At 40.7% G+C, this 24,578-nt stretch overlaps 2 protein-coding genes across 2 annotated transcripts; both read left to right on the top strand.

The window, feature by feature from the left end:
- Positions 1-717: 717 nt before the first annotated feature.
- LOC115409478 (interleukin-11-like) lies at positions 718-10,909 on the top strand. The gene is made up of 5 exons (XM_030120684.1): positions 718-788; positions 9,385-9,551; positions 9,818-9,913; positions 10,004-10,171; positions 10,730-10,909. The coding sequence occupies exons 1-5, from the start codon at positions 782-784 to the stop codon at positions 10,898-10,900; spliced, it is 609 nt and encodes a 202-aa protein (XP_029976544.1). The 5' UTR covers positions 718-781; the 3' UTR covers positions 10,901-10,909.
- A 4,684-nt stretch (positions 10,910-15,593) lies between these two features.
- LOC115409477 (serine/threonine-protein kinase SBK1) lies at positions 15,594-23,252 on the top strand. The gene is made up of 5 exons (XM_030120683.1): positions 15,594-15,846; positions 20,224-20,368; positions 20,447-20,649; positions 20,748-20,909; positions 21,179-23,252. The coding sequence occupies exons 1-5, from the start codon at positions 15,841-15,843 to the stop codon at positions 21,791-21,793; spliced, it is 1,131 nt and encodes a 376-aa protein (XP_029976543.1). The 5' UTR covers positions 15,594-15,840; the 3' UTR covers positions 21,794-23,252.
- The last annotated feature ends 1,326 nt before the right edge of the window (positions 23,253-24,578 follow it).

Raw genomic sequence — 24,578 nt, 5'->3', positions numbered from 1 at the left:
TGTTTTCTAATATCAGTTTAAAGACACCACTGAAGAAATGTAGTCTCTAACTCACTTTTGTTTGTTTGTTTTTTTTTTGTTTTTTTTTTGGTTATCGGTTGTTTACATCCAGTTCTGTCATTACTAAATTTGTTGCTGTCACATCTGTTCCTTCTTTTTCTTTAAAAACTGTTTTTCTGCACACAACTGGACATGACCTCCAAAAAATGTAGAGAAAAAGTCATATTAGAAGATTTTTAGTGTCCAAAAGTTTATTTACCATTTGGTTCAGTTAACTTTTTCCCTCTTTTTGCTCCTTTTCCTCTTGTTGACTTTTCATTTAAATCATCTAAACCCTGGCATCTCTCTTCAAGGGAGTCGTATTTGCTAAACAAACTTGGTGAAGCAAAATGAGGTGATGGCATAAGACTGGAGAGGGAGGAGAGGAGGAAGGAAGAAGGAAACTTGCATAATCTGGTATTTTCTAACACTTCTTTTTTTATTTATGATTTCCTTCATTCAGAATCACCTCAACAAACAAAGACATTTCGAGCTTTTTTTTTTCTTTTTTTTTTTTTCAGATAAGGGGGGTTGAAGAGCCGGGTGGAGGGCTGAGGGGGGGTATGGCTGGCCGGCATGGGCGTTTGAATGGCGACGATGGCTGATGACTCAGGTGATGTGTCATACTCTGAGCTATAAAAGGGAACTTTTACATTTTGTCCACACAAACACAATCACACACACGTACAGTACACAGCGTGGACTCAGGAGGAGGTTTGTTTACTACGGCAGCAGCACAACGATGAAATGTAAGTGTGTTTGTGCCTCTTTTTTACACATAGATGAGAGATGTGTATCTGTGTGGGTGTGTGTGTGTGGGTGTGTGTGTTTGTGTATGTGGAGGAGGGGGACTTAACTCCACGTGCTTTTAACTTTTGCTTTCAGCCTGAGAGACCTGTGAATGAATGAATGGATAGATGAATGAATGAGTGAATGTATGTATGAACAAATGAATGAAAAACTCTTTCCGAAACTTTGTATCCTGTGACAGTTTAAAGAGTTTATGCATTTTTTTTTTTCTTAAATTTCTATAAGCAACACAGTGCTTGGTCCTGAGTGGAGCTGAGCTGGGAGGTGATTGGCTGCCGCTGTGTGTGACTCTGTGTGCGTGGTAGGGATTTCCCCGGCGTGTTTAAAGTAGTAGAACAATGAGAGTGGCACTGTAATGTTAAAAATAAAGAAAAAACCCTCTTATTTGTCAAAGTATAAAAGCATTTTTGTGCAACTTTATTGTATCACGATTATTCGATTTGTGTAAAACAGCCTTTCGTGTTGTATAAACAGTTTACATAGTGAGGGCTTTGGCAAGAGAGAAGAAGAGGGAAGACACTTTTCACTACTGTCAAACTGCTTTAACTGCTTCACATACAATGAAGCAACAGTATGTTTAAAATGTAAGGATTAAGCTCCCAATAAGAAAAACAAGGCGAGCGCAAGAGAGCTGAGGACTGCTACGGTGACCTCTGATTATTGACGCTTTTTGTTAATAATTGCAGAAAGGCAAACAACGTGTAGTAGAGTAACAGCATCAAGTTGCGTCAATGAATAATTCACAGCTTTGAAAAAAGGTTAAATAGCCACTCTGTGGCATCAGATCTCCCGCTTATATCAACATTTTGTGTTACCTGTGCTTTTTGTGGACTTTTTAAAGTAATCTTCATGTAAATGTGGGCATGTACAAGCACGGGCATGCCGCTTTCACTGCTCCTGTTAGTCACTGTGTCATTTAGAGGTCGGAAAGTCGTAGATTCTTGGTGATTCCTGGCTGATAGACAGCGGCAGACTTCCTTCCGCTGCTTGACCGCACTCAGCAGTGAATGTTTGTGTTAGCATTGCACGGTTTTATGAATGAATGGGTGAAGCTGTCTGTCAGTTACTGAAGTGGGCTTTTCTTCCACACGGCTAAAAAAAAAAGTGTGGATGAAAAGGCCACCTTCATAGTTCACAGTTGTATCGTAAAGGGCAACAAGTCATCACAGCAGGCTTGAAATATTTAATTCAGATGTATATTCTTGTGACTGATGCCAATATTTGGTCATTATTGGGATGATCCTGAGCAGATCACCTTGCTTTCTCCAAAAACTTCCTCAAGCCAAAGACAGCCAACAGTTAACTAATCAGTGACACAACAAACGATGACTCATAAGAAAAATCCGAGTCATAAACATCCAGGTGTGCGTTTGTCAAAGGTGAAATATACCGGCAAGGTCAGCAGACTGTGATGTCGTCATCGCACATCACCTCGTACTGCTCTCACAGTAATGTGATCTGCACACTCACTGCATGAGCACACAGTATCAGGAGATGGAGCCGGTGAGCGATTATGTCATTTTTATCAAGTGGTCTAATATGGTTCTGTTTTTTGTTTGTTTTTTTTCAATCTACAGCATCTAAAAAGCTTTTTTTCATCTTATCAGAGAATGTCCACAGCTTGAAAAACCCCCACTAATAGTCATGCTGCTGTATCTGTGAACGATTAATCCATGGTGCATTAATATTTGTAGAAGTTCCCCAGAGCCTCGACCACGAAATGGGTCTGACGTCATGTCAGCGCAGTGACGGCCTCGAGAAAAAAATAATTCATATTGTTTTCCACTTCTCCCAATAAGTTCTTGGACTGAAAGTATAAGCAGAGAGTGAAGCCATGATTAATTTCAGGGAATGAAGGGGAGGGAATGAGGCAATATCCTCGGATTGCGTCGTGTTTATGTGTCAGGCTTGATGAAACACGAGGAAACAGCAACGTGTGCAACTGCACACACTGAAACACAGCAGGAGCTTATCAATGCTATGTTGATTTAACATTATCACTTCTTCTTTTTTTGATAGCACTTTCACCACCTCTAATCTGATAATCTATGATATGATCTCACATGTTTTAAGAAGTTCTTGTATTTATTCTATTGCGGGTGAACATTGACATTTAACTTCCTCGTGACTTATCTGTGTGTAGTTCGCATGTTCTCCCAGTGAAAGTGTGAGCTTTCTCTGGTTCTATCTCACTGTCTAAAAGCATGTGTTGGGGTGGTATGGTGGCACTGAGTTTCCCCGTAGATGTGTGGTTGTCTTTCTCTGTGAGTTTGAGGAAGCTGAAGCACAAGGAAAAACAAAAGGCAAAAGCAAACTCAATGACCCAAACAACGAATCAAACCCAACTTAATATTGCTATGAGGCAATAATACAAACAGCTAAACACAATGGTGCCCTTTGTACAGTCAAACAAGACCAGAGGGCTCTTCTAGTATCAGGATAAATGAACTGCTCTGGTTACTTTCCAGGAATCTTTGTTTGATCTGGAACTCATCCCGTACAGGGAAATCCAAAATGTTTTTTTGATTTTGGTTGTTTTATTTAGTCCAGTTTTGGTCTCCACCTTTTCCAAAAGCTGGTAAATGCTCTGCTGTCTCACTGCACTGGTCTACTGTGTGTTCTTAAACCATAAAGACAACAGCAGCAGTTGAGGTTACATAATGAGGTGATCATTTGCTTGAGGTTTGTCGCTCTTGCTGTCACCTTACTTCTGGAACCTAATCATTTGTTTATGGTCAATATAATATTTATCTTAGCTTGAGATGATTCATACACTGTAGTTTTTTTTTCTAGCATTCTACAGGGTGCATAAGAAATACCAAAGCAAAATAACAGAATTAGAGGATACTGCAACAAGTAAGTGGAAGTCAGACTTTACACTTATGGTTCACCAAGTCCTCCAGACTTAAAATTTTCTTGGTTTATTGGATGATTTTGGAGAGAGATGACAGAGCGTTTGATGCCAGACAGACTTCACACCTGCTCAGTTCACTTGAAGTTCCTCAGAGTTTAAGTCAGAGGCGTGGAGGGAATAAGGCACCCACTGTGTCAGAGGCAAAAACACAGGAAACTCCACCGTTTGTTTGCTTGGCTCAGCTAAAAAGGGCCACGAACTCCAACGGAAACTGTGGAAGTGTGTGATTATGTGAGGCCTTGCCCGTATGTGTGTGTGTGTTTCAGTGAACGCGTGCTGACGAAATGAGCTGCTAAATACATCAAAGAAGGCCCATTCACTCTGCTTCTTAAGCAACTTTGTTCTGAGCCATAATGCTGTCACAGCTGTTTACTCAGCCAAATACATGACTGGACGCTTCACTGCTGCAGGGTATTTTTTTGGGGTTTGACAGAAGATTTTTGCTGATGTCTTTCCTTAGTAATTTTCCAACTGCCAAATGAAGCTGCTCCAGAGTTCCCAGCTTGTGTCCTCACTTGACTGAGAACCAGTCCGGGACGAGTCCTGCTGGTGCGTGAGACCATGATGCAACAGCTGATAAGCGCGAGCTTGGCATGTCTTCAGGAGCCACTTCTGAAATGAGCTGTCAGCGGACATCTGTTTGCTGTCATCTGAACCTTGCTCCGCTTTTGATGCAGTAATTACTTTCCTGCTGCAGGAAAAACACCGTTTTTATGTTATCTGGCCAGAAATCAGGAGAGGTGATGGATTTCACTTCAAGATGTCGTTGCGACAAAACGGAGCCCACCCAGCTGTCTGCCCCTCAGAATAACACCATCAGACAGACTTCTGTCTGGAAGTCAGTGTGTGACTCATGCTGAGGGCCAAACACAGCAATATTTAACATTTCTTTCTATAAAGGAATCATTGATTCAGGTTTGCAATATCTAAGATCTTGTTTTTAATCCAGACATGACTTCAGTGGGAAAACGAGAATCTTACAGCCATTCGTCTTTCCTGTCTCCCCTTATAATCTATTCTTTTAGGGAATTTCAGTGGGTACAGCCCACGATAGGAACAAGCAATGGGTAAAACAGTTGTTGAGCTGCTGTCTGTCTCTGTGTCCTGCTTACAGTTAACAACTGCTCTGCTAATGCTCAACAGGAACACAGGGCTTATTGGCTCATTCTGAAATACAGAGAAAAGTATAACCAACTTTATTTATCTTAGTGACCTATCAGTTTCTGTTTAAGTAAAAGAGAAATATGCTCATTGTGTGAGACTAGAAGTTATTGAAAAAAGCTTGCTTGTGAGCCTTGCTAATGACCCTCTAGATGGGTCACTCCTGGATGAGGTTAAGCCTGTGAATATCTTTTATGGTCGGCACATGTCTGATGCTCTCACTCTTAGTGAATACAGCCCCTTTGTGTGAAGATATTTAACAACTAGATTTCCTCTTCTGTTACTTTTCTAGGTTATTTTCTTTCAAGCGTGTGTGCGCTGCTGTCAGAAATCAATCCCCATGTGTTTATTTTATCCAGTGTTAAATTAGAATTTCTATACAGCTAAACTGCCCCTAAACTATCAAAGAGAGTTCCTGGAGTCAATAAAACTTTGATAAATCTCAAAAAGGATGCATAGTTCTTATCTTAAGGTTTTAACAAACATTGGAAATAACAGAGCCTTATTGTAGTTCTGGAATATGTGTGGGGGAAAAAAAGTGTAAAAGTGACCACTTTTAAGAGGATATGGGCCACACAGTTTGTTTTTTCCTTTTTCTATTGAGGGTGACAATGAAACTTCTTGAAAAAGAAATCAGCTCTTAACTTATTAAATGCTGAGTCACTGCCCAACAGTATCCTCAACAGCTCCGCTGGCGAGCTGTCGTCTTCCGGAAGTGAAACCTGATACGAAACCTGACTCCTGGGGAGCGATCGCACACGACCAGTAACAGATAAACCAGGTCAGGGTTGAAACTTCCCCTTTCTGGAGGCAATGAGTGAATGAATGGAAAGAAACAGAAACTACACAGCAGTCCAGATTCATAGAGACAGCAGCTCTGCAGCTCCACAACTGTTGACAAGATGCCATCTGCTCAAAGCTCTGAGCTGTGGTGTCTTCATAATGCATAATTAACTGCACATAATAATGAGAACAATTCTGTCACTCTTTGAAAGTTAGAAACACGCCAAAGTCACTGTATTAAAAATAAGATACAAAGTGTTTTTATGATATTATGTAATTTTGACCGATAAATATTGTCCATCACCAATCCCTGACCCTTGCTGTTTAAAAACCCATAAAGTGCGCGGCAGTTATCGTCTGAGTGGCAGTAAAAGTGATTAAAGCGCCGGCGCTCGGGACAGAGTGGATGTTTTCTGTGTGAAGAGTGCAGCCCGAGGCGCCTGCCGCGCTGATGTCACCACAAAGAGATTAATCTGAGTCAGAGCGCTCCTCCGCCGGCTTCCTGCTCCTTTTCCAACAGGAGGCCCAGACCGGGCAGCGGTGGGGAGGCAGGTGGGGGGGGGGGGGAAACCCACAGTGGCATACCTCTCATTCCTTATCGCTGATCTAACTCTAACGGACAGTTCACTTCTTTGTTGCTCTCGGTTATGGGAATTTTGGAGTTGCATAAATCAGTGGATAAATTTACAGACGTGAACTAATCTTGATTGAAGTGTTATTTCCTTGAGCAGACATCATCAGTGATTTCAGAGCAAGACCAAACAACATGGGGGGGGGGTTAGGGAACCATTTAAAGTGCTGTGGATAAAAAATAAAAACTGGAAGACTCTTTTTACTCTTTTTCTTTTAACACATTGATTTTGCATCATCCGAATTTTGTCTTTTTTGAAAAACAAAAAGTCAAATCTTCATCCCAAAACAGGGACATAAAAGCCAAATAAATGTTTGAATTGTTGCTTCTGTGTCAACAGTCACGATGAAAGCTGAACCTGTGAAGGTTTTTATGACTTCCACGAACAGAAGCAGCAAACCCACAAAGAATGATAATTGAACTCTGTAGTTCCCCTCGGTTTTATGGAGCTTTCAGCTCATTGTTTGGGTTTTACAGTCCACAGGTTCTGCTTCATTAACCCCATTCCAGTCCATGAAAAAAAGAAGAAGAAAAAAAAAAAAGCTCTGATAATCCCGTCCACACAGCACCACATGGCAAAGCTAACAGCTAGTTTGAGAGTGTCCTGGAGGCATTTAGCAGCTCCCCACATCTTCCTCCACAGATCAAATGAAATGAATGAATGAGAAGAAACATGAACCCAAGGCGCTCCGTCGTCCCTAAACAGGAGTTTATTGTTGAAGAAAACAACCTTGACTAATCTTTGACTGAGTGTTCTAGCAGTGGTCTGAGAGACAGCAGCTGTGCCGCATCTCCAAAACAACTACAACTTCTGCAATAATAAAAAGTACCAAAACGTCATCACTTGGATCGATTACTGTTTTCACAATCAAAATCAGGAACCAATTTGCTTGCCTTCTGCTAAAAGTAGTAATTTTACAGTATTGCTTGAGTAGCCTATAAGGTACAATTTTACTGATACATTTAAATAGGTCCAAACTTTCAGGAGTATTTTTTTCTTTTCACGTTGAGATGGTTTCCACTCAGTGCACAAACCGCACGTTTACCTAAAATACGAACTCGATGCTCCTTTCTCACTCTGGCTCTGTTTCACAATGTTTGTGCTGAAATTCTTTGTTGCTTTTGCATTTCTTGTTTATCCATTTTATGTGACGTTTGGCTGACCGTGGCAGACAAAGGCGCTCTTGTTCTTAATGTCAGGAGGCTGCCGTCATGTTTCGAGAGCAGATGCGTGCAGTAGCGTGTACAAGTCAGCTGTTTATAGTTTGTTTCTGCAGCTGTCATCGGATCGGTGCAGAATTTGTGTTGTTAGTGTTGTCTCAACTGTTTATTCTGCTGCCCCGAAGTGCTAGACAACGCAAACAATGCGTCTAAGCCTGTTTAGATTTTGATGAATCAATGATGAGTGTCCTGGCAGGCCGTACGGTACTGAGCTGGGTGGCACTCGGGTCTCGTAGCAACAAGGTCCTCAATTCAACTCCCCATTGTACTTCTGGGTGTTTTTGCGTGGAGTTTGTATGTTTTCCCTGTGCATGCATGGCCGCCACCGCTCTCTCTGCTCTCCTCACAGAGTCCAGAAACATGTGTTTGAGGTTAAATGGTGACTCCGAATTGCCCTGAGGAGTGGGTGTCTGTCTCTGTTTGCTCTGTCATGGCAAACTGTTCAGAGTGTATCCTGTCCTCATCTGGCTCCAGTGCATCGTGAATTAGAGTTGGAAAAAAGAGGTGTAAAGCTGGGTCAACTGATCACCCTGGTGTGAGAGCTTTTAGTGACAGACTGTAAGAAAGGATCTCAGCTACCACAAACCAAGACACCCTGGAGATGTCCCTAAACTATTTCAAGACATACATGAATACCACTTCAGTTAACCAGCCAGTCTTTGGACTCTTTCTAGTGACAGTCCTTTACAGGAAGAACATGCAGTCTCCACATGGTAAAGGCAAATGGACAATAAACTTGTGCCTACACATTTCATATTCGTCATATTTTACAATATGACATCCTCAGTTACAGCTGGCATACAGGCATTGGGAGAACTTTGAAACTTCCATGTAAGGTGCATTTGAGTTCTTTGAAATAATCTTGCTATCTCCAGCTCAGTGAGACCTATATGGTCCGTGTTGTGCAGTACAATCTGCTCTGTTAAACCTGTCTTTGTTTCCCAGAAATGCAAACTGTCTCTGAGAGGAAGAAGCAAGCTGACAAATTTCTGCACAGACGCCTACACTCATTCAGTTGCTGAAAATACTAATCAGGCCTTTGACCTATTTGGTGCCTGAACCGTTCTTCCACACCACAGACCTTTGCTTTCATATCTGCATATCTGCTCTTATCTGGCTTTTTAAATGACTGTTTATGTCTGGATCCCAGGATGTAACTTATGTCTATCTGATGTCTGTCTTAACAGAGCGAATCTTGTAATGTGTGCACCGCAGAGTTAATGTATACCTTCTGAAAGTCACTAGGAATGCTTGGATGGACGATGGTATTTTCCCAAATACACAAACTAGTTTTTTGTTTCTTTGATGCAGGTGTTAAACTGTTGTTTTGTGTAAATGCTCTGCTGGCAGGCACCAACAATTATGTCAATTAGGTCAGATAAATGGTTTCCTTTTACTGTCGTGACAAACACAGACCGAAGCATTCACTGGCTCTGAATCCAGCTGCCTCAGGATTAATCTCCCGGGTCATGTGGTTTTGATTTAGGTTGGAAATGAAAACAACTTTTCTTGCACTCTTGCGGTTTTCTGTCTGATTCACACACAGCATCCGGGTCAAAGAAAGGCGCTAAAGCTGCTTCTTTCCAGTATCCACCTGTCTGATCAGTTATGTGTGTGGCTTTAAGCACCTGGAGCTCAGTGTTACGCAGCTGGATCATTTCTTCTGTAATAATGTGGATCTGAAGCTGCAACAGAAATACCATGCATTGTTTAGATTCTTATGAGGCCAGAGACATTTAAAAGAAAGAGAAGAAGCAACATTGACCATAAAACACAATGAATTGAAATGATCATGAGTTAAAATTTTCTTCTTCTGTTTTTACAGTAATTCATGAGTTCTCCTCGTATCTCCTCCACCTGCTGCTGCTGGCTGAGCTGTTTGTTCGATCCTCATCTCGTCCCACCCCCAGTACCCCCCTCTGCGGCACATTCAGGTCAATGATCCACCATGTGGACAAACTGATGAATTTATCCAGAAAACTCCACGACCTGGTGAGATTCACATCATATTCCCTCTGTCATTCTTTTCATCACTTTTGTCTCTGATTGTCCAAAAAATTCAGTTCTAACATGTGTTACCATCACACAGATTATACATTTTTTTCAAAAATTATCTAAATCTAAGTATCCTCTGTTACTTCTTTGGAATCAATTTAATATTAAACTGTAGATTAAGACTACTGAAGCTGTACAGTAAAATGGTTTTGTGATGTATCTGCTTGCTCTCTGACCTTCATCTATCGTCGTGTTTCCACCAGACAGAAGATGAAGTCAAACACTTTGGTGATGTCCACCACAGGCTGGACAGTCTTCCTGAAATACATCACACGTCTGCTGATATCAGGCTGTTGCAGGTAACCATGCATGACTAAAGTTTATTCCTCAGTATCACTGTGCTCAGTAACCTCTTCAGCCAGTAACCCGGTTTGTGTGATGTTCTGCAGGTGAACGAGTCGCTGTCTCAGCTGTATGCACACACTCAGTCCTTCAAGCTGCACATAGACTGGCTGAAAACTGCCAGAGAAAATGTCAGTGCTTCCTCCCAGTCAATAGAGGGCGCCAGCAGTCACCTCCAGGGGCTGTCCGACTTCCTGAAAGCATCACTTCAGCATGTGAGAGAAGCTGCTTTTTACATGTATTATCTGCTGTATTCCAAACACTAATGAAGATGAGACACAAAAAATTTAGAGATAAACTTTTCCTGTTTTAATTATTTTTGCTTTTCCTGTCTCAGCGGGATTAACTCATATAAAAACATAATTAACTGTGGCATTCATCAGTCATTCATTCATGATTGTTGAAGTTTAGACTTTAGTTACTTTAAAGGAAAAATCTTCATTGATTTGATGTAAAATTAATCTGCATCTGTAAAGTGGCAAGACCATTCAATAAGTATTGTAAGAGAATGCCTTATAATTGTGACTTTTTGGTAATCTCAGATAAATAAATGAGTAAACAGATAATATAGAAAATCTGAATTGTATGAAAATACATGAGATTGTAAACCCAAACTAGAGGTTTCGTTTCATTCGGTTGTGAATTTAATCAGTAATACATGTGCAAATCAGTCGATTATAGTTATGAATAGTGTGTCTTTAATAGAGCCATCATCAATAAATAAGCTACTTGTGCATCCTAATGACTCATATTTGCCTTCTGTTTATCGTCAGATGGGTGAAGAAGCCCCCCAGTCGACGCCCCCCTCCCTTCCCGTCGTCTCTTCAGCTTTCGATGCCCTCATATTTTCTATGGAGATGTCGAACCGGCTACAGGTCTTCTGTGACTGGTCTAAAAGAGTCTTACATCATATCAAGAAACAGTCCTGCAGTCAAAAACATTAAACCATCAAGAGGAGGAGCTCATATAATTCTTCAAAAACCACTGTAATCCACATGCATATTTTGTATTTTTGGCACAAAGATTTTTAGTCAATCAGTCCACAACCTTCCAGCTACTGGAGTGATGATCATTAAAGTGAAGCCAGGAAGGCACCACCTGTAGGTCAATTCCTCTGACTCCTACTAAGTACTTGGACAAATCTTAGTTGCCTTCATGCACTGAACAACTCCACTCCACTCACTCCAACAAAGATTTATGTCAAGTTCAAATTTTCGGTTTGTCCACAGCTATATTTAAGTTAAATTGTCTGCACAACTGACATTTCTTCAAGGATTAACTGTTGAATTTATTGCAATAATTAGCCAGTGTTAACATGCTAAACTAAGGCAGTGAACTCTGTCAAAGCTTCAATTATTATCTAAGTGTTTTTAAGCCTCAGTGCATCTTTGTTGATATTGTAGGTCGAGCCTACTGACGCGTATTGATGATGTGCAGAGTCTGATCTGGCACACACACAGAGTCAAGAACAAACAAATCAGATTAAGGAAACAAACCAACAGGTCAGTAATTCATGTAGTCGCAGAGTTGATGCATTTTATGAGCACTGTAGTGCTTTGTTTACACAGGATGCAGGTTGCATTGTTGACATCCACATAGCAGACATACTAGAATGTACTTTTCTTTCATATGTTTAAGAAATGATGCCACGTTTGACATGTAGCCTTTTGAAATGTGTTGTGGTACTAAGGCGCCGTGCTGAGGTACTCATGCTGTCACCTGTGACCTTTACCCCCTCTCAGACTGTTTACACTCACAGTGCCTGCTACGCGTTGAACTGAATGACAAGAAAACATTGTGGGATGATTAATATTTTTTTATTCAATTTGTTTATTCTATTTTATTTGAATTTTTCTACTTATGTATTTAGGGTTCTATTTATTAGCTTTTTTATATTATGTATTTGACAGTGTTTAGTTTGAGATGCAGGCATCTCCCTTTTTCCTTGTTTATGGTATTGTTTGTCATATTTAATAATGTTAATTTTAAGGTATTGTCATACAATAGTGACAGTTACTGTACTATTTATACATTTTATGCGTTTTGTTTGTTTTATATGTTTTAAATCTTATTAAACTTTTCCATTGAAACAGAACTGTGACTGATGTGCAGTGATTTGAAAGTCTTGAGGCTTTGTGATTTTGAAGAAGTGCTACATGTAACTCCTGTTTGCTGGATGAAGTTTGCCTCAAGAATCCCGAATAATCCTTTCCCTTGAAAATTAGTGCAAAGTATAAAATACCACAAGGGTCTTAGCAGATAAAGATCTGTATGTAGTAAAAGGGAAAATGCAGGTATTTACACACTGCTTGGAGCCTGTCCATGCACATACCTGTTTCTTGTTAAAACCTAAACCGATGCTTAGATTACCTAGAATACAACCCCACCAAAGGCAGGGGAGTGACCTAGGTCTGATGCAGCAACTAATCTATCTTCAAACCTTAAAAAAAAAAAAAAAAAGACTATTTCAGTAAATTCTCTCTGTATTTCTACAGAATGCATCTTTGTCCTTTTTGAGCCAACTTTTCCTGAAAGTTTCCTTTCAAGAAATTCATGCATCACACCATTCATGCAATCACATAAAATCATTTTTAACTTTAAATTAAGCACATGAGTCATGTACAAAAAAATACTTCCTGCTATGAAAGTAAATACTGTTACCAGCATTTAAACTCGGATCACATTTATGCAGCAGGGAGCTTCCACTGATACTAATCCCTTGCTCATGGCTGAAGAAGTAGGGCTGTGTTTACTTCTACTGCAGACGCAGTTGGCTTATTACAGAATGCGTCATCGCAAAAGGAAGTTTTCAGTTTGACAAGAGGGAGTTACCAAAATAAGGAATCAAGTGAAACATAGTGTGCTTTCAATATTCATTATACTACTGTTTGAACTAGCTGAACTAATGACCATATATCTGCTTTCAAATGGTTCCACATCAGTCTTCCAATAACATGTTTGTCATTCTGCATCCAGATGAATAAATTTCCATCCAGACATGCTGTAATTTGGAAGCCCGGCCTCCTTTGAAGCAGACTGACATGCCTTGTGTCAAAATGCTGCTGCATAAATAAACTCTCAGTAATACTGAAACTCCACGTCTGTCACTGAAATCCAAACACTCGTAAAGTGCTGAGGATAAAAGTGTCCACAGAAGGCTGGCTGACACACCGGGGGAATGTACAGACCACTGCCGTTCAGCCGCAAACTGCACAAGTGAACCGGAGTAACACAGGGCGGCTTGCATAATGCCAGTGTGTTGACATGAGGCCACAGACGGATCATCTCACACACACACAGACGGACTTCGCTGTAAGCTGATGCTGGCCTTCGGGGTAAAACTGCAGCTGTACAGTATGTGTGGACCGCGGTCACCGGGAGCAGCTGAGAGTGGGATTTGCAAATCACGGGGGGTCTCGGTGTTAGAGGAAAATCCTTTGGCAGGAATTAGAGTGAGAGGAAGAAAGACGTGTGTGTGCGTGTGTGTGAGAGGGAAAGAGAGAGAGTGAAAGTGTCATATCATAATTTATCGACAGAAGGATCAACGCCTTAATGCTGTGTGGAGGTCACCACAGGACAGAGAGAGATGGACATTTTTAAGGCAAATCAACAGCAAAGTCAGTGGAGATTCTCCAAACAGGAAAAATGACTCTCTTATAGGTTGATTCAGGTCTCTGCCTGGAGGCTCGCACTCACAGAAAGACACTCATGTACACTCATATATTCAAACAGTTAACCTTAGCATTTATTTGGATTGTGGAAGGAAGCCAGAGTGCTTTAAGAAAACAAAGGCAAACACAAGAAAAACATTCAAACTCAAATCCCACTAAAGTGCCATCCACTAAAACCGCAGCACAGCCTCCGCTTGAGCATGTGGGCCAACGTTTTGCAATAGCAGCAGTTTTATAGCAGGACCTATTCTTGTCAGATGTTATAGTGTTGGAAACACAAATCTGTATGAAATTCTCATATTGTGAACATTTTTTATGATTCACACATACTAATACCGCCACAGTTTAACTTTTCACACAGGAAAACTGTTTTCTTCATGTCATACAGAGAGGACAGTGCCTGCTGTGTCGGTTTTAGTACTTTATCTTTAAAAAGCTGACGTTTTTACATTGTTGAAGTCTTTTGTAAGTATAATATTCTTGTAGTAGAACTGGGTTTTTGTTGAGCTGCTTGTGGAAGACGGGATGGGAGTGGCTGATTAAAAAAAGTGCTGGAGCGACAGAGTGTGGCTGATTGGAAGAATATCTGTCATGTTGATGCAATGTTATGCTGTGAATGTGGGTGGCACGGTGGAGCAGGGGTTAGCTCTGTCACTTCAGATTAAGTTAACCTAGAGCTGACTTATCCATTTTATTTGATTTTTTTTTCTCGTGCTTTTTTCTCTGCCTGCAGGTTTTAGTTTTGTCCCATTGTCTAAAAACTTGTTCACTTATTTGATGACTTGGTAACACTTTACTTGAAGCACCCCTGTATAACACATAAGTACATTATGGCGCTGTATAACTATAGTCATAAACAGTCATAAATTATCACAATGCTTTATAATATCAGGACCTAACCCTAACCCTAATCCTATGCTGTATAGTGGGTTATAAAGCATTGTGATCATTTATGAGTGTTTATAACTACTTATAATGTGTTATACCAGGTGCTTCAAGTAAAGTGTTACCGGCAACTTTAAATTGGCAAGTTTTAAAAGAAGTTCAGCTCCCTTGGGAGTTCAAACATTCCCATAATTTTTCCTCACTAGAGACTACCAGTAATAATGCTTACCTATGTCTACTGCTTAGAGATGAATAGTTGATAGAGTATTTTTGCACTTCGGTCTTGCTGGTGGTGACTGCTCCAAACATGTCGCACAGTTTTAAAAGGGATCAATGGAAGGTGTTGTTGTAGTGGTACATCATACATGAATACATATGTAAATCCCAACAAAACTGTCCAGATTGGTCACTAAATTGGAAACACACACTGGAAATAGCTTTGCACACCGTTCCATTCATTGCTCTATTTGTGCGATGATTTCATTGGTTCCAGCTTCAGCAGACTGGAGGCTTCACTGGAAAATTCACGCTCATCAGTTCAAATATAACCTCAGTGAATAATGCACAGCAGTGTTTTGAATAACACTCACTTGTTCTGATTTAAATCTTAAAAGTTCCACTACCAGTCACAAAGACAACTATCTTAATATTTAGGATATTTTGTGGAGTATGAGGTACTGAAATCTCAAGAGAAAGGGTCAGGTCAGAGCATCCGTGCACATGTTATGTACATATTTTATTGTAATTCACATTGTACTGTCTCACCCTTTCATTGTTGGCCAAATGTTGCATTTCCAATTCATAATTTGTGAATATTATCATGATGTAATTCACAGTCACAGTTGAAATACTCAAATGTGTGTATTTAAAGATAAAGCGATACCTTGAAAACCTATAGAGCGGCAGCCATACTGATCAGAAACACTCCCTGGGATCTGATCCAGACTGTAACACACTTACTCTGTTGAACACACAGACATACATGACACTTCTCTGGATCCTCCCTGCAGTGTAGCAGCGGCAGAGGGAGGAGGGGTAGAGGTGAAGACAGATCACTTTGGGATAAAAGTTGCAGCAGCAGCAGCAGCAACAGAAGCATGAAGACGTTGAATGAGCCTGCCGATCAGCTGAAAGAGGTTTTCTGAGAGCCAGAGCCGGTCTGCAGCAGAGCGAGTCGCCCTCGGTCCAGAGCTGTAGGTGGAGAGGAGATTCAGAGCAGAGGACTTCCTGACAGGTGCACCTGCCAGACGGAGAGCAAGACATAAATTCATCCGGAACGACTTTTTTAACTGGGGATCAACTACGTTGAACCAAACCGCAGGAGCAAAATGACAGTAAGTGGAGTTAGTGCAGGAACTGCACACTGCTTCAGAACTAATAGAAGACTCACTGTGCCTGTGTCATGGGAAAAAATTGATTTGGTTGATTTGATCGTACAATAAGTATATTTCATTTATATGAATTGATTCAAACATCATGTTCTAAAAATAATAGACTTCATAGAATCTGATTAAAGTGTATGCAGTGATGAACACTGCAATGAACCATTCTCAGGCAAATGTATGCATAACCAAACCAAAACCAGCCACATGCAAAACAAAAAATATGGAGATAATACTGCAGTTTTTGTATCAATTCATTTAAATCAGCATGCCATCAGACATATTTTGGTGAACAAAGAATTTCTGTCAGTTTGATAAACTGCATGCAGTGAATGCTGCAGTGCACAGCATCTGCAGGTTATCTACAGTTCAGTTTGTATGCAGCGCTGTTCATTTCTCCATGGCTCCTCATGAACCTTTCAGTATTAGTATCAGCACTGACAATAATGTGGACAATATCGTGCATGGTTTTCAAAGTTCATGCACTTCTTTGCAAACACACAGGCCTGCACACAACATTGCGTTCTAGTTCACAAACTGTTGAGCAGAGCGTGTCTATCTGCCTGTCTGTCTGTCTCTCTCCCTCTCTCTCTCTCTCTCTCTCTCTCTCGCTCTCTGGGTGATCCACATGCTGATACTGAGATGCTGTTGAGTTGTTCTGTCAGAACCAGACCTGTTCCTGAGCACGTCAGCAATGTATTCTCTGAATGTCCTCTTAATCCTTAATCTTGACAAAAATGTGAACAGCTCTTTATTACATTCCCTCTGCTAGCAAACTTTGGATATTTCCACTGAACATGAATATGTACTTTCACATCACAATTGTTCATACAATTGTTGTAAATAAAACAATAAGCATCAATCGGCCTTTTTAAATAATGTCTTCTTTGACCAAACAGTCTCATTTATTGAAACTTTTTTGTCGTCTTCCATAAAGCAGCTCCTGTGCTCCATACTGCCATACGTCCATCCGTACTGATTGATTTGAGGGAGACATCTTTCATAATTTTGTTACAAAAGGAGAGAAATCAGTTTAAACTGCAGGAAACTTTTACCTTTAGTGGCTTAGTTGGTGCTTAGCACGTGAGAATGTCAAAGTTTCCATAATAATTGTTGGAATTATTGTTAATATAATTGCTGAATTGTTTTCAGTTGTTGTACATTTTCACTTGTCACGTATCTTTTATAGTGCTGCATCACATGATCAAGAGATCCGACACTCTCAAAGTGGCCTTCCTGCATAAATTAATGCAAAAGTACTAATTGAAATAATGCTTTGAGGGGGGGAAGTTTATTTAAAGATGTTCCTCTGGCTCATAAAAACATTTGTCTCAGACAGTTTGAAATACTACTGAGATGTTTGGAGGTCATTTTCCACTCAGGCTCCTCGCTCTAAATTTGTATTCACACATGGTGGTGGAGGATTAGAGCTTAAACCGTATTGCGTAACAAAGGTTCCTCGATCCTCTGTCCTGTCATCAGGCTCTGCAGAAGAGCAACAACACGTCATTTGTGTCAGTGGAATGAACTGGTGCAAGGAAACATCTAAAACATGCAGGACAGATAATGAGAGGTGATAAAATCCCGGAGCAGGATTAAGAAACACCGATACAACAAGCGAGAATGCTGCTGCTGCTGCTGCTGAAACTATTTCTTTTTTCTTTATTTAATCAGTTAAACGACACCCAATAAACATTATGTCTGCATATTTTGAGGTTAAACACAACGTGATATCCAGTTGTCTGATTCATATCAACTTTTATGATAATAACCTTTCAGTCAGCACACAGCAGGGTCCTCTAAACAGTGTACCATTTCACATGATAGCGTGTCTATTAATAAGTGAAAAGATGTTTTACCAAATCCATCCAGCAGTCCCTTTGGTCAGATACGGTCTTGAAAAACAAAGCGGATTTTAACTGCCAGAATAATCTGCACAGTTCATCATAAAATCTGTCCACCTCAGTGAGTCATTCTCTTCTTGGGTGTCCGTGCGAACAAAGCTTCAGCGAGAGAACGACGCTGTCTGTGTGTGGCGCGTTCACAGCTCCAAACCGTTTACTAATGAGCTGTAATGAGCTGCCCCACATTTAGATCTATACAGTACCACTAAATCCCAGTCTGGGCCCCGAGGGTGCCAGCTGGAAACATCAACGCTGCCCCCGACAAAACTGCGTGTGTGTGTGTGTGTGTGTGTGTGTGTGTGTGTGTGTGTGTGTGTGTGTGTGTGTGTGTGTTCTCTCTTTATGGGGCCTGAAACATACGAATGAAACATTGGCTCCCACAAAGTTTCACATATTGTTTGAGTCACTGTGGACTGAATCGCACAGTGACAAATGGGAGCATCTGTCATTATGGAGACAAACATCTGAGGCCAAAATGAGGATTTTGAGGTCTGGCTGAGGTTTGGGGTAAGACTCACGCTCTTCAGTTAGGTGTAATTTAAGTCAGCAAGAAATAAATATAAATCATTGGAATGTCCTCAGAAGGTATTGAAACTGGGTATGTATATAGTATATTTGTCCCCTTTGCTTTCTGTTTTAGTCACAGTGTGGACTTAAACCCGTAAATACTCTCCACACTCGACAAAAAAATACTCTAATCCAAATCTGCGAAAACAAAAATGTTTTTTCGCCCTGAGGTTGTCCGTGTTTGTTAAAATATTAAGATGTGATTTTTAAGCTAGGATTAGATACATTCACATACATTCAGGTTAGGTAAGGTAGATTTGGAGTGTTTATTTACACTTGTTTTCCTCTTTATGTGTCTTTTGTGGACTGAAACGTTGGATCCAGTGGTGGAGGCTTGAAAAGTTGTCAGGAAAAGCATCATACCAATCACTCAGCACAAGTTACAATAAAGAACAGAGAGAGAGAGCGTGCGTGTGTGTGTGTGTGCGTGCGTGCGTGCGTGTGTGTGGATTTCATGAGGCTATTAACAGACATGTTTATAGCTGCAGATCAGTGTTGCCAGCATCACCATAACAACAATCATCACAGCTATGGCTGCGTTACATTTCAAAGAGCTTTCAGGGATTTATTTCAGAAAACGCAACCTTAATCAATGTGTGTGATATCAGTGACCCAGGTTTGAGTCCGGTGAGACGTGAAACACGAGGAAGCTGTTTACAGAGATGTCTGCAAATAGGATCAACACATCATCCCTGCTTTTGAATAATTGATGTGCAAATTCTTATCGATCTGTATGAAAGGAGCTCTGAATTTTCATCCATTAGTTTTCTATAAAATGTTTCCGTAAAAGTTATCGCTGGGCATCTATGCTCAAAGCAAAAGGTCAGACAGAAAACATGACATGAACTAAATAATAAACTAAAAATGGACTCAAACTAAGTCTGTCTGCTATATTTGGATTTGGATGTTTCATTTGATCCACTGTGTAAAAACATGAAATGAAATCTGGACTCATACCAATGACAGCTAATAATTTATTTTGAGTGACATCCAGATGCAACACCATCTTGCCCAATAGTTTTTTAAATGTATTTGATTCCATCATAGCAATAAATAACTGAGTTACTTTTAGTGCTTTTAAAATTGCCGGAAGAAGTAGAGGCACCGACTGAAGTCCTTCATTAACCCTGTATAGAAAACTCATCAAAATAAGAGAAAAAAAAACATAATTCAGAGTTCACAGAAAGTGTGAATGCAAGCATATCACCATTTTTTTTTTTTTTTTACATAAAAATACTCTAAATTGATGCAGTTCTCACTGGATTTCTGTTATTGATTGTTTATACATAATTGAGAGTTAATGTTTTACAACTTACATGGTTTAACGGAATATAAGAAATTCTAAGCAAAAAACATTTATGACATATGGGCCTTCATGTCTAAAAACAGTCAGATTCTAATGTGCATTGATTGTATGTGTGCAGTGTATTGCTCAGGTTTTTTTTTTTTTTTTTAATAATCTACCATTACTTTACATTTAAAGCACAATCAAAAGCGAAGAGATTATTTTACAAAGCAAGGGACAAACTCTCAAAGTTTCAGGCATAATCATGGAGTTTTATCAGTTTATAGACAACATAAAGAAAAAGGATGACATGGGGAAGCTACAAAGTATCTACTAATGGATGCTAAACCTAGTTCTGAAAACTTCTCCAGCTGCTGTTTTCCTTGAGGAAGCACAATTCACATATGTCACTAAAATAAGCGACGGAGGGCAATTTTGTCACTCGTTAGTATGGAAGGGATGATTGTGACAAATCAAAAGACACCTTCAGACTGACAGCATTAAAGATGTTGAACAGACAATACGAGAGGTTAATTTACTGCTGCCTGCAGTGATCTGTGACTGTGTGTCCAGGCTGCCATAAAGCTTCTGGATGAAATGTGCCACCTGACAGCCCAGTCTCTGATTCCCATGGACACATCAGAGCACTTCAAGGTTCTAAAACTCCTGGGTGAGGGCTCGTACGGGAAAGTCATGCTGGCTTTACACAGGAAGAGAGGTGAGTGAAGCCACCATGTTCACTGTAGCTGCAGGTCATCAAAACTCAGGCCTAGATGTTTTCTTGCTGACTCTGCAGGCACGCCGATGGCTCTGAAATTCTTCCCTCGCGAGTCCACGTCACTTTTCTCCTTCCTGAGAGAGTATAACCTCTCTCTGTCATTCTGCACACACCCATCCCTGACGAGAGCTCTGGGAATCGCCTACTCCACGCCTTCACACTACGTCTTTGCTCAACAGGCCAGCCTGTTCGGTGATCTCTACGACGTGATCCTGCCTGAGGTACGCTGGCATTTCGCATGAATAATACAACACAGAGTGAACCCCCTGAGTGTATTTCAGTAGAAAATCAATCCTCTCCCTCCTCCGGTGCTCTCCAGGTGGGTGTGGAGGAGGACTGCTGTCAGCGGGTGGTGGCACAGCTTTGTGGCGCGCTGTCCCACCTGCACACGCTCGGCTTTGTCCACAGAGATGTCAAGCCGGAGAATGTCTTCCTGTGCGACTCTGCCTGCCGTTGGGTCAAACTGGGAGACTTTGGCATGGTCAGTACAAGAATCCTAATATCAAACGATGTGAGATAATCTCCATTGATTACATAGCTTTCTTAGGATGTGTTGATATTTGGCAGGTTTCAAAGGTCTGTGCAAAAACAGGGAAAAAAAAGCATGAATGCAAACTAGAATAAAATGTTCTTTACACTTTCTTTACTTCACTGCTTTCAGTTAAGAAGATGAATGCGAACTCTACCAGAAAGGCTATGTTAAAATGTGTGAGGCTAATCAAGAGCTATTTCGATGTTTGTTTCCTTCAGGTCAAGGCAACAGGAACCAGGGTCCCCGAGGTCTGGTACAGCTCTCCTTATTGCCCCCCTGAGGCCGAGATAGCTCGAGGAAACCAGGACAGCTGGAGCAGCATAAATGACAAGGACAGTGGCTTCAAGGAGAAGGAAGAGCAGAAGAAGAAGGCGAGAGTCTGGGGGTCTGTGGAGCCCAGCACAGACAGCTGGGCGCTGGGCATCCTGACGTACGCCATGCTGACCGGCAGCCACCCCTGGGCTGAAACGGCCAGCGACTGCCGAGCATACCTGAAATATCAAGAATGGTTTGACAGGTGTACAGGCCCGAATGGCGAATTAGACTTGTGGGCAGAGCCAGAAAATGATTCAAGCGAAACAGGACTGAATAAGGAGAACTTTCCTGTTGCGCCACAGTTTGCATGTTTTACCCCGCTGGCTTGTTCCTTCTTCCAGTCGCTTCTCGACCCCAGGCCAAACCTACGCAGTCGACCCGAGGATGTGCTGCGTTTCCTCGGAGGGGACTGGATAACAGAGAACGAGAGGCTGAGGCTGAAAGAGGAGAGGAAGAAGAGTAGAGGGAAAGGAACTCTCAGGAATGTGAAAGAGATGGAGGGGAGAGGACAGCGTTAAGAAAATACAACAGAACAAAACAACAGTGGTGAGCTGCTGGTTCGCTTTGTATCGACGGGTTTATTTTCCCAAACTTTTTAAGATTTCAGGACTGTAATTTACTGAGAAAACCTGAAATGAATTGCTTCATTAGACGACAGCAAACTTTCATTTCAGTATTCTGTATCAAGTGAAAGTGAAATAAACCTTCACGGCCTTGTGGTTCTTTGCTTACGCAACAGTCTGTTGAGTCACTAAAAGCAGCACTTCATCAAAACAGGTTGAGAGGAGGCTTTAGACACCAGCCCATCTTTATTTAAAAATGGAAAACACGACTTCTCTGAAAGGTGCACTACACATCTGGTTGATCAACAGCAATACCAATGATGGATTAAGTTATGCTGTTGTTGCTGAACACCCCGATATGAATTAAACAGTTGTTCTCTAATGAAATGTAAATTTTAAAGTTAATACATAACCGTATGAACTGGCGGAAACACTTTTCTTACATGCAATAATGTACTTAAAAGGTACTTTTCCTGAATTGCATGTAAAGACAGCACTGCTTATTCTCATGTAAACTGTGCCCCCTGATGCCACAATAAATTAAGTCATTGTCCTGATTCTTGATAACATCAAACATCAGTTTGACATCAAGTTTACCTGAAAAGCTTGTACGTCTATTCAACATTTGGAAGGAAATTAAACCAGTTATGGCAGGAGCTAGATGGAGGGAAATAAGAAAAAGTCACCTCCTGCATGTTTAACCTCTTCAAACATTTAGGAAAGCGGCTTTGTAAAAATCCCCCTTGTTAAATGGAAATGACATGGTTTATGGGAAATCGGTCTTTTGGGAAAATGTGGCTGTGGGAGTTCAGCAGCTGTTCCGACTTCTCAAACAAAAATTAAAGTGTTTTCAAAACAGTTGCTCGTATCAGATTAAAATGAACGTGGGGAAATCATGTATCAGCAGCTGCAGCGCTGGTGATTGTCAGTGTTTAGAGCTGCAGTGCTATCGTGTCCTTGTAAAAGATACCGTCTTTAGCACGCTGCCGCTATATTTGTCTCTACGCTCTACAGTGTATCATACGTAATCGTAGGCTGTGAACTGGATTTAGACTGCACTAGTGCCTTGTAATAAACCTGTCTGAGGTCAAGTTTAAAAAGACCACACCAGGGTTTTTCTGACTTTGGGTAAAAAAAGAGTAAAAAAAAAATCTGCAGATGATTGTTCGTAAAATCCTTTTGGTCTGAGTCTCCATTAAGATCTATAAGAAGAACACGCTTCACTGAGAAAGAAGGAATAAGTGTTTAACTTTTATTAGATGTGATGATTGTATAATAATTAAGATGCTAACTGTTAGTATTTTATATCAAACTTTAAATACAGTGTGGTCTTTTGTATAGTTTAATGTTTCTTATAAGCTGCAAAACATACTTTTGCATCTACTGTGCTGTTATTTCATGCCTGCAAACTAAACTTTTGATGAAATAAAATTACTTTTTGTCAGGATTCTGTTATTCATGAATGATTTTTGTGGAAATCAGTCAAAACCATATCATGTTCTGTTTGAATCACACATCATTAGTCACGTCCTTGGTAAGATTATACACCAGTGTAAATAGATGAGGCACATACACAGACGCACTGAGGGGGGACCATCTGGAAACCATTCCCAGGTGTTTTCAAAAATAGATCTCTTGTCATATATCTGTTTCTACAACCTTTCAGCACCAGATGCACGTATGTGCCGCTGCTCATGGCTCCAGTGCTTCAGCTTCCCCGCCAAGTCACACTCCGAGCACATTTACTCCAGCACATACTGGAGACTGAGGAAAACGCTTCCCACATTTCTGTATCAATACATCTTAAACCTCTTTTAAGCTCCTGACTATAAATTTGACACCGAATAGTTACATTTGTCTGCGATTACATGGCAGAGCTGTTGTCGCTGCAAGACAAGAAAAATGGATGACCTGTTCCAAAACACAAGCAGTGAGCAGGAGCTGATTGAAACAGATCCTGGAGTCATGAGGTTTCTTGTGGCTGAGTTTTTGGCCTATTTCAACTCAGACATAATGAATCTCATTTTCACTCAACAAGAATCAACTGACACTGCCTCACAAACTTAGATCTTTAAAGAAAAATAAGCTTTTGAAGGTTTTATAAAGGTTTTCCGGTGTTTAGGTTTCTTCATTCACTCTTAAACCTCTGGTCTCTGTTTCTCAGACTGAGAGGGTGTCAGAGCCTGCTACTGTATGGTTTGTTTGCCAGAAAGTATTTGATCTCTGGCTCTTCCGTGGAAAAGGGAAAGTCAGCAGCATTTAAAGGGTGAGAGGAAGGTGAGGTCAGAGAGAGAGCAGGAGCTGCGGTCGACCAGACCACAGCGAGCTGAACCGCTGCCCAGCCTAATAAAGACTGCAGCCGTAAATAAGAAGCAGAGGTGAAAACAAAAACAAGAGAAAAAAAAAGCTGCTGAAGGTCAAGGTTTCCTCAAGGTATCCAGGGATAGAAAACAACTCGTAAACTTAGATCAAACAAAAACTGTTGATCAGTTTTTTACTGGGACTTGAAGATTAAATTTTCATGTTGATTCTCTGAATTTTATGCAGGAATTGAAACTATTAGATTTTTCGCGGCAGTTTGTGTTCATACCATGTACAGCAGGGAAAGCTCACGTGAATGGTGTTTCATGGCCCTACCGGGTATGAATTATACTTATAAAGAAGATGAGTTTAGCTTCTCCTGCAGAAATATCCACAGAAATTTGCAAATCAGTCACCTCGTCAAGCCACCATTCATGTA

This window comes from Salarias fasciatus, chromosome 22 (assembly GCF_902148845.1).
Source record: "Salarias fasciatus chromosome 22, fSalaFa1.1, whole genome shotgun sequence".
NCBI classification, from domain to species: domain Eukaryota; kingdom Metazoa; phylum Chordata; class Actinopteri; order Blenniiformes; family Blenniidae; genus Salarias; species Salarias fasciatus.
Note: the sequence above shows the minus strand (reverse complement) of the source record. Positions and strands in the feature narration are given on the sequence as shown.